Raw genomic sequence first — 11326 nt, forward strand, 5'->3', positions numbered from 1 at the left:
TGACTGTTAGAGGCTATAGGAAGCCATTAAATATTTTGAGGGAAAAGAGTTTTTGTGGAATTGCTATTTGGAAAATAACATGGTGCTTTCTGCATAATAGGTTGCAGTAAGGGGAGTCAAAGGACAGTCAAATATATACATAAGCTTTAACACAAAATAATAGCTAGAGATTTGTTGCCTTCCACGTGTTTATTTCTCTCTCTACCTCTCTTTCTTCTTTTGAAATTCTACAAGGCTACTTAAATATCTTCTTATGCGGGTTCTCCTTCAGTTTATTCTGTATTTTACCACAGATTTATCTTCCTAAATTCCAATTATTTTCCTCTTACTCATACAATCAGAAACATTCAACTGTTCCCTACATTGTAGGACACTCATATGATGCTGTAAAATAAAGATCTGCTCTGATGTTAGAAAGAAAAAGTTTAAGACCATAAAGCATAGCCACTTACTAACTAGTTTTCTCAGCTAGGCATCAAACTAGACATAAATTCCTAAACACCATTCTAACTAAGAATTTTGCATTTTCCTTGACTTTGCCTCTGAAGATACTCTTCATGTACCCTAAATCAGTATTTCTCAATATTCACTGTATATTTCATCCAGGAATCTAGTTTAAATGCAGATGCTCATTTAGTGGAACTGGAGTGGAGCTGGAAATTCTGTTTTTCTAACACACTCTCAGGTTACCTTGATGCTTCTGGTCCATGGACCATACTTTGAATAGCAATTTCTTATTTCCATACTACAGGACTTTATTTACTAAAATGACATCTATTGTTTTTTGTTCCTTTCAAACTTTACTGAACTTATCAATTAACTTAGAATTTCCTCCTATATTATATTGACCTGTCAGAAACTGTCTCATCTTTTCCACATTCTTGTTCATCAGTGCTAAAATAATCCCCTTTAATAAAACTCCTCTTAATCCAATCCCTTGCCAACAGAGAAATCTATGTTGCTTTCCTGATTTCCATAGTTCTTTGTAATCTCTTATAGCATCATTAAAACCTCATGTTATAGTTATTTGTATTTTGTTTTATAATCTAGATTATAAGCCTCCTGATAATATAGATAATAGCTTCCACTTTTGACTAAGGAGTTGAAGGCAGAGTGTTCTGAGAGAGGGAGAGAGAAGGGCATGGTCATACTAGGAAGTGTTAGGGAAATTCAAACCTAGTTCATCTGACCCTGACACATTTTCTTATATTACTCTCAGCAGGAACTGCAATAACTCATAGCTCTATCATCAGAACACAGCACCTGACACATTGCTGGATTTCCATCTTTATTTATATTTGGCAACAAAGACATGGCAAAAGAAAGGACAATACTGTTTTTTTGCATGCCTAAGTTTAAGGTGTTGGAAGAAAACCCAATATAGATGTCTTCCTTCATCAGGAATTCGAGAGGTTAGGCGACATCCACAGCAGTGGAACTGGTAATGCTACCTTTGGGGAATAAGCTTCCACATTCAACCCACAGAGCTGCAAATTTAATTTATTCATCCTCATCGGCTCAGGACAAAGTTTATTTCTTGAGACACAGTATGCCCTTTAAGATTGCTGGGTTCTGGTCTCTTTATATTTGGAATAATATAATTATATTATTATTATGTTATGTTATGTCATAGGACATAATATATATTAAAATAATATATATGTGGGTATATATACACATATATATGTATGTGTATTCACACACACAAAGGCAATGTATGTTCACATGTATAAAGAAAAGAACCTCTTGTTATATTATTTAACATGTTGCTTGTTACATCTAAAACATTAGGGCCACAGATATTTCGCAAATAATGAAAACATATATTGTATTTACAACTCATGAGCTCTCTCTTTTGTAATACATTTTATTGCTTGGGATTTATTGGGCCATTTCTGTACATGGCTTATGCAACATCATACATTAATATGTCTGTCTTCAATCATCAAAGGGCAAAAAAATCATATAAGACATCAGTCATTTGCCAAGCTCATATAGATTGCCAAATACATCTTAAGTTCTCTCTCCTCAAGTCTACGTACTATTTATTGCTACATTTCTCTTCCTTGGCTCTAATTATTTTAATATTCAACTGCTCTACACTTCATAGTGCATCATGTTAAAATCTTCAGTCTGGCATTAAGAACTCTAAAACTTGAAGTTCTAGAGCTTGCATTCAGCATACACAGAGAATAATATAAGATACAGCTGCAAACAATGTCAACTTCCTCTAGGTTTTTTAATGCCCATATTTATTTCTACTATGTTCTAAAATCTAAACATTATTGACTGTTTTGACAAAGAAGGTTTATTTTTATTCTTTTGCCACTCTCAGTTTTTCCAATAGCTACTATAGCCCTATGCCAAGTATTCTCCTGTTAGTTTTCAAAAAACAGGTAATAAACCTCTTTATACATCTTATCCTTTAGTTTCTGTTGTGTATTTGAGATAGTGTTTCTTTGGGCACCTTTGAATGGAGAAAATATGCTTTTAAGTGGTATTAAATAGTGCCGTCTCTCTTGGGTCTATCTGGAAAGCAATGCATAGCCTGAGCAAATGAAAACCATTGAAGACCTCCCAGAAGACTCCCAAGTGAAGTAAAATCATGGTGCTGTGAAGTCCTCTGTACCTCTGCCCAAGCATATGGTTTGGAACAGCAAATTCTCACCATCATCCTGTGAAGCCAGTGGAATAGGAGATACTATGTTCAATTAACAGGTGTAAGCTGAGTCCCTGTGATTTGCCCACAGTTCATAATATTAGATACAACAAAACAGGGGTTACATGGGATTTCTTTGTGTTAGATTGGTGTTTTCCCTATGGTCTAAAATTTTAGGGCAATAAGAGGCGATAAGAAAGTGAATAAAATGGAAATCAAGAGATGCAGAATGAGCTCAAAACAATTAAATTCTTGTGAAGAAATAGAGGTATCCTGGCTGGTGCAAATTAGTGAATAAGGCTTTATTCATTAAAGACAAAGAAATCCAAAAGATATGACAAGATTTATCCAGTCCTACAGGGAATGCCTAAAGCCTCAATGATCTTTCCAACTTTATTCAGTAACTGTAAAACTTCTAATACAGAGCTTGAGATCCAAACACCCCAAATCTATATTGTCATTTAAAACTAATTAGAATAAATTTAAAAAATATACATTTGAATCAAGTTTTTCTCCAAATAAATCATTCTTCTAATGTTCAAGTGATAACCATATTGTCACCTTTAAAAGAACACAAGTCATATACAAACAGCTGAGGAGTACAGACTTATAGATTTGTTACCCGAAAATATATTGAAATCTTCTAGGTGTACAATTTCTAATATGTAAAATGAGGCTGGTATTAGTTTTAAACTGGTTAATGCACATAAAATTATTGCATTTTTGCCAAGGGGATGATCAGTGTTTAATGTATGTTAACTATGCATTCTTATGTGCATTTCAGCATTTTTCTGTGTGTTTCTGGAAATGAATGAATGCTATCCATCCAATGATACAACCAGGGAAGAAGGGAAACAGATTTCCGTGTATCCCCCACATGTCCTATGCACTGTCAGAGTACTGTCAGATAAGCAGAACTGAAGATCAGACAAAATTCCTTTTGTTTGACTTTTCTCTAAATGAAATAAGCAGCAGAGTCCACTATAATCAGCAGGGTAAATTAAATCATGAATGGTGCCCAAAGAAGGAAAAGCATCTGTCATAACTATTCATTGCAAAGATTGGTGTTCTCAAAGAATTCTCTTTAAATGTTTACTCTAGGTTCAAGTTATTGAGAGGGGAAGGGAGATTCAGAAAACAAAAATTGAAATTCTGGTTATTGATGACCCTAGTCAGTCTGTTCAAAGACATGCTGGTCATGACCAGGTGGCTCTTTGCTAGCTGCCAAACACGATAATGACAATAAACTTGTTAAAGCAAGATTTACTGTTACCAGATTGTCCAAAACTTCTCTCCTTACTCCTCTTTCCCTTTTGATCCCTCTTCCCCCCCCCGTTTTCTACTGATAACCATCTCTGCTAACTGTTCTTTCTTATGAGTATATTTGCCAGTAGCTAATAAAATTTTTTGAGTCATTCTTTGACATGAGTCCTGAAGAGGTTAAGCATTTTGCACAAGTTACACACCCAATAACACAGGGGAACTGTGGTAAGCCATTCTTAGACCGTGGCCGCCATTAGAAGATGGCGCCAGCTTCCACTGTGGCCTGTGATAAACAACTCCTTTTATGGAGAGTTGGCGCGCAATCCCTTACCACCCTATGAGAGAGATCCACGTGGTGGCTTAGGATTGGGACGCGGGGGGCTTTATTAAGCTGTGCTTGGGTGTGTTCGGGGGCGGGCGCTAGAAGATGATACATGACTCAAGGCCTGAATAAACTGTTGAAAGAAGAATCCTGTGTCGTGTTTCCCTGGCTGGCGAGGGGTTGCGACAGTTGGTGGCCCGCACGGGGAACATATTCCTCGAACCCAGGATCCAGAACTTTCAGCAGTCAGGGTGGTGCACCAGTAAGTTCCCAGGTAAGTGGGAATCCGCAAGTAAGTAGCGGGACGCTCCTCTGTAGAAAAGGAGAGAGCGGGGATTTCATAGAACAGAACGCTCCTCCGTAGAAAAGGAGAGAGCGGGGATTTTTGTACTTTCACTTTCATTATATCTTTGGAGACATTATGGACGCTACCTCTTCAAGCCCAATTTTGTTGGCCCTAGATGGGTTGCTATGTTCAAAAGGACTTAAGGTAAAGCAGAGCACTTTGCAGATGTTTTTGAGAGAAACTGATATAGCAGCTCCTTGGTTTGCCTTTTCAGGGAGTCTTACGATTCCTAGCTGGGACAAATTAGGGAAAGATCTAGATTTCGCTTGTGAGCAAGGCACCTTAGAGGGTGGTGTTATACCACTTTGGAAGTTAGTTAGAGGATGTATAGCAGATAGTAAATGCCAAGAAGCTGTGAGTGAGGGTCAAGCTGTTCTTGAGCAACTACATGAGGAAAAATCTGAAGGATCACATAGTGAAGTGGCAGAGAGTATTAAGAGTAAGAGTAGTGAGAAGGCAAAAGAGCCTGAAAATAAAAATAGGAGAAGGCTCTACCCAGACTTGACCGAATTAAAAACGCCTGAGAACACAAGCGACTCAGAGAGTTCTGAGGACCTTGATATATTGCTACAACAACTACGTAAGATAAAAATGAAAAAGAAGAAAAAGGAGACACAGGGCACGCAGGCCTACTGTAAGAAGGGGAAGGGATCTAATATCGGTCAACAAAACTCTGAGGAGGAGGAGGTAGAATATCTAGAAGAAGATATGGTGCCGGTTGCCCCACCCCCGTATGTGGGGGGGAGCCAAGGTTCCGGGAGATCTTTTCATGCGCAAGTTTGGAGGACAGTTAATACAGATATGGGACTTGCATACCCTGTATTTCAGGACAATAACAGGGGAAGATATCATGAGCCTTTAGACTTTAAGATAATTAAAACCTTGGCAGAATCTGTCCGCACTTATGGCATAGATGCCGCTTTCACCCTTACTCAGGTGGAGGGACTTACTAGATTTTGCATGACTCCTTCAGATTGGGCTAGTCTAGTCCGCGCTTGTGTTTCCCCAGGGAAATACTTGGATTGGAGAGCATTTATGCTAGAGGGTGCAGTAGAGCAAGCTGCCCAAAATCATGCAGCGGGACGCCCTGCCTGGGATAAGGATATGCTTTTGGGACAAGGCAGGTTTGCTAATCAACAAACAGGATACCCCCCTGAGGTATATGAACAGATTAATAACATTTGTATCCGTGCATGGAAATCACTCCCAAATAGAGGAGAAGTGTCTGGCAATTTGACAAAAATTATACAAGGCCCCACAGAACCTTTCTCAGACTTTGTTGCCAGGATGGTGGACGCCGCAGGAAAAATCTTTGGTGACCCTGATAGAGCAATGCCCTTGATTAAACAACTTGTCTTTGAACAATGTACTAAAGAATGTAAAGCAGCTATTACTCCTTATAAAAACAAAGGCATAGAGGCCTGGATGAAAGTCTGTAGAGAAATAGGTGGGCCGTTAACTAATGCAGGCCTTGCTGCTGCTGTCCTTCAATTATCACATAAATCCAGCCCTGTTGCCGGAAAGTGTTTTGGGTGCGGTCAAGGAGGACATTTTAAACGAGAATGTCCTAACAAGAAGGGAACATCCAAAATTGAGCCCACCTCTGTTAGCCGTCAACCGGGCTTATGCCCCAGATGTAAAAAGGGAAAGCATTGGGCTAATGAGTGTAGGTCCGTCAGAGATATACATGGTCAACCTTTAAAAGATAGAAACATGTCAAAAAACGGCCGGGGGGGCCCCCGACCCCAGGGCCCGCAAATATATGGGGCAATGGAAAATGGGACAATGGAAACCGAGTCATGGCCGTCCCTGCGCCATCCCAAGAATCGCGGAGAGCCACTGCAGGTGCCGCGGGACTGGACCTCTGCTCCGCCGCCAGACTCGTATTAACACCTAAAATGGGAGTCCAACTGGTGGAGACTGAATTTAAAGGACCTTTACCACCTGGCACTGTGGGCTTGTTAATTGGGCGTGCTTCCTCTGTCCTACAAGGCCTTCATGTTTTCCCTGGGATTATTAATCCGGATACGGTGGGAACAGTGAAGGTTATGGTGGAGGCTCCAAAAGGCATTGTGTCCATCTCCCCAGGAGACCGGGTTGCTCAATTGCTAATTTTACCCAGTTTACATACCCGCTTTCCTGCTGATTCCTTTTTAAGGACAAGTGCTGAAATTGGAACTACCGGAGGGAATTGTGTTTACCTGTCCTTAGATATGGATGACCGTCCCACTTTAAAGTTAACTATAGAGGGCAAATCAATTTTAGGTTTACTAGATACTGGGGCGGATCGTAGCATAATTGCATTAAAGGACTGGTCAAAGGGGTGGCCGGTGCAGCTCTCAGATCAATCACTAAGAGGTTTGGGATACGCTCAAGCTCCACAAGTCAGCTGCAGGCATTTATCATGGAAAGATTCTGAAGGACGTTCTGGCACTTTTCAACCATATGTGCTCGATCTCCCAATCTCTCTATGGGGACGTGATCTTATGAAGGACATGGGGTTTCAACTTAGTAATGAATATTCACCAGTTGCCCAAAAGATAATGCAGGACATGGGATATAGACCAGGTTTTGGATTAGGAAAAAATTTGCAGGGGCGTAGACATCCTTTAGAACCTCAACAAAAACTTGATAGACATAGGCTGGGTTTTTCTTAGGGGCCGCTGAGGATCAGGTGCCCATTACCTGGAAAACAGGGGAGCCGGTGTGGGTTCCTCAGTGGCCGCTCCCCTCTGAAAAATTGACTGCAGCTTATGCTTTAGTACAAGAACAATTAAAGTTGGGTCATATAAAACCCTCCACTTCTCCATGGAATACACCCATATTTATTATTAAAAAAAGGTCTGGAAAATGGCGGTTGTTACATGATCTACGGGCCATTAATGCTCAAATGCAGCTCATGGGACCCATTCAGAGAGGTTTGCCTTTGCTTTCAACAATTCCAAAAAATTGGCCAGTGATATGTATAGACATTAAAGATTGTTTCTTTTCCATTCCATTGCATCCTCAGGACTCCGAACGTTTTGCTTTTACTCTGCCTTCATGTAATCATGAGGAACCTGATCAAAGGTTTGAATGGGTGGTTTTGCCTCAAGGCATGGCCAATAGTCCTACAATGTGTCAAATGTTTGTAGGAGCGACCATTGTTCCACTCAGACAAAAGTATCCATTGTTAAAGTGTATACATTATATGGATGATATATTGCTGGCAGCCAAAACCAAATATATGTTGGAAGCAGCTTACACTGATTTGGTACATTTATTACAATCAAAGGGCTTGCTTATTTCACCTGATAAAGTACAAACAGGAGGTTCTATTGATTATCTTGGTGCTAGTATCTCTTGTAAAACTATTACACCCCAAAAGGTGACTCTCAGGACTGATAATTTACGTACCTTAAATGATTTCCAAAAATTATTGGGTGACATAAATTGGATTAGGGGTTATTTACATATTCCCAATGCTGAATTAAAACCCTTGTATGAAATTCTTAAAGGTGATTCAGACCTTTCTTCCCCTCGGCATCTTACTGAGGAAGCAAGGTCAGCGCTGCTGAAAGTGGAGGAGGCTATACAACATGCTAGCCTTTGCAGGCTTCAAGAGGATAAGCCTCTTCAATTATGTGTGCTCGCCACTGTACGGCAACCCACTGGAGTTTTATGGCAAGATGGTCCTTTATTGTGGATACATCCACGTATATCCCCTGGAAAATCCCTTGAGTATTATCCTGATGCAGTTGCTTCCTTAGCTATGTTAGGGATACAACAAAGTATACAATTTTTTGGTTTTCCTCCGACGTCTGTGATTGTCCCTTATACGTGTCAACAAATTCAAGTTTTGTGTGCTAACCTGGATAATTGGGCTATATTGCGATGCTCTTTTCCAGGAGAGATAGATAATCACTATCCTTCACATCCTCTTATAACATTTGTTAAGGAACATCCTATCATTTTTCCTAAAATCACTTCTTCTACGCCTATCCCAGGAGCTGCAAATATCTTTACAGATGGATCCAAAACTGGTATTGGAGCCTATGTGGTAAATGATCAACCTCCTATCCAACATCAGTTTGCTCCTGGCAATCCACAATGGGTGGAGTTACAAATTGTCATAAAAGTATTTGAACAATGTCCATTTCCTTTTAACTTAATCTCAGATTCTATTTATGTAGTTCAAGCTTTAAAGGTGTTGGAAGCAGTGGGTCCCATACACACATCAGGAGTAATGTCTTCCCTTTTTCTCCATCTTCAAACACTGATTTGGAATCGCTCCGCCTGTTTTTACCCTTTGCATATTCGAGCTCACACAGGTTTACCGGGTGCTCTTTCTGCTGGCAATGCCCAAGCTGACCTTGCTACTCGTCCTTCTTGGATGTTCCTCGTTTCCTCCTTAGACCAAGCTAGAAACTTTCACAGTAAATTTCATGTTAATGCACGAGCACTTCAAAAGCGCTTTACTATCTCCCGTGCTGATGCTCGCCAGATTGTCTTGGATTGCCCTAATTGCGTCATTTTGCATCATCCTCCTTCTGTGGGCGTAAATCCTCGTGGTTTGCGGTCTTTAACAATATGGCAAATGGATGTCACTCATATCCCTGACTTTGGCAAGCTTAAGTATGTCCATGTGTCTGTGGATACTTGTTCTGGCATTATCCATGCTTCTGCTTTGTCTGGTGAAAAGGCTGGAAATGTTATCACGCATTGCTTGGAAGCCTGGGCAGCATGGGGCTTACCACAGACCATTAAAACGGACAATGGTCCAGCGTATACTGGACGACAATTTTCTTCCTTTTGCAGCCAGATGGGTATCCAGCTTGTCCATGGTTTACCTTACAATCCACAAGGTCAGGGTATTGTAGAGCGTGCTCATAAGACTCTAAAAGAGATGTTAATAAAACAAAAAGGGGGAATTGGCTTAGGCCACACCCCGAAAGAGCGCCTCTCCCTGGCTCTATTTACTATTAATTTCTTGAATTTGGACATCCAAGGGCGCTCTGCTGCGACTAGGCACTGTTCGCCCTCTGCCCCGAACTTTGGGCACGTTAAGTGGAAAGATGTACTTTCTGGACAATGGTATGGGCCTGATCCCGTGCTGGCATGGGCACGAGGTTCCGTCTGTGTTTTCCCACAGGACCGGACGGAGCCGGTGTGGGTTCCAGAACGCCTGACAAGAAGAGTCCCGACATCAATCAACCAACAACAGGAGGCGCTACAACAATCTCATGATGAGGACCATCCTTCTACTGAGTGTCCTGGTTCTAATGCTGATATCGATGGTACAGGGGACATCAATGCAGTGGTGGGCGGTAGCTCGAACGTGGCCAATGCCGATGCCGGTTCATAGCAATTCTAGTGTTCTCCCCACTCTTTTTTCTACTTCATGTGAGATGTCTGCTCCTTGTGTTTCCCCTAGAGGGGACCAAGATCGGTCCTTCAATCTCTCCAGCATCAATCTCACAGGAGTTTTTTGCTTCAGTTTTTCCAAGGGTGATTGCATCCATTTAAAACTTAAGAACTTGACTAACTGGGAGGACCCATTGCAGTACAGTCGGATCTCGCAGGGAGTTTTGGGTGCAGTGCTCCTACAAATTAGCTCAGGGAAAAACCAGGGCTCAGGAAGCTTGACAAATACTTCTGAGCTTAATATTACCACTCTGGCCATTACTTCCCAGGTGTTAATTCCGTTGTCTCCTTCTAATCAGACCTCTAATGCCACTCATTTTAAGGCTTCTCCTTATTGCACTCCTGAGTGTGGCTTCCCCCCAACATTCACGCCTTGCCAAGATCATTCTTGGGAGAAACATCAGGTCGCTAAAGGTTTCTCCCTTTCCCCCTCTCTTAAAAGATACTTGTATAATTCTTCCAACAATAATTCCTCTATAGGAGCAGGTTGGTCTTGGTTTCAATGGTTGATTTCCAATGAAAAGGGAGCCACAGCTGATATTTCCGCTTTGGCTCAATTACGAGGAGTCCAAAGTTGGCTGTTTAATGTTTCTGGCAGTACCCAAGACTCGGAGCGAGGTAGGAGGCTTAAAATTTCTGCAAATAATTCACAATTATCTAATGCTACATTACCCTCCGCAGCAGTCTGTCTCCAATCTCCGTTCCTGTTTATTTTGGCTAATGATACATCACAGGGGATGCTTAATTGTTCTAATATTACCTGCTATTTGTCTGAGTGTTGGAATGGCTCCTGGACTACGGCAGTGGTTATGAAAGTTCCGACCTTTGTCCCGATTCCGGTTACTGCAGATCCAGAGTCTTTTCCTATTGTTGAACTGATTAGAGCCCGTAGAGATTTTGGAATTACGGCAGCTATAGTGACAGCTGTGGCGGTATCTGCTGCTGCAGCAGTTACAGCTGGAGTAGCCATGGCCAGCCAGGTACAAACTGCTGCCACTATTAATCAGGTTATTCAACAAACATCCACCATACTTGAATCTCAAAGTAGAATTAATCAACACATTTTATCTGGGATTCTGGCTGCTAATCAAAGGATAGATCTGCTTCAAGCTCAAGTTGAGGAGTTGTTTGATCTAGTACATTTGGGTTGTGTCGATCAACGTGCGCATTTATGTATAACCTCTGTCAGATTTAATGATTCCAGAAATGCCTCCCGCATCATCGGGGAGTATCTATCCGGAACCTGGTCCATGGAAGCAGAAAACTTGATCCAGTCTCAACTAACTCAGATTGCTGTTTTGAATAGTACCCGTGTCGAACCAGTGACTTTGGG

General features: G+C 41.2%; 1 protein-coding gene across 1 annotated transcript; it reads left to right on the plus strand.

The window, feature by feature from the left end:
- Window positions 1–4727: 4727 nt before the first annotated feature.
- Window positions 4728–10747, plus strand: LOC125619045 (endogenous retrovirus group K member 113 Gag polyprotein-like). Its single transcript, XM_048811294.1, has 2 exons — window positions 4728–5608; window positions 10556–10747. Coding segments are annotated over exons 1-2 (855 nt in total). The 5' UTR covers window positions 4728–4755; the 3' UTR covers window positions 10558–10747.
- Window positions 10748–11326: the final 579 nt, after the last annotated feature.

The sequence above is a fragment of the Marmota marmota genome, unplaced genomic scaffold (assembly GCF_001458135.2).
Source record: "Marmota marmota marmota unplaced genomic scaffold, marMar, whole genome shotgun sequence".
NCBI lineage: Eukaryota > Metazoa > Chordata > Mammalia > Rodentia > Sciuridae > Marmota > Marmota marmota.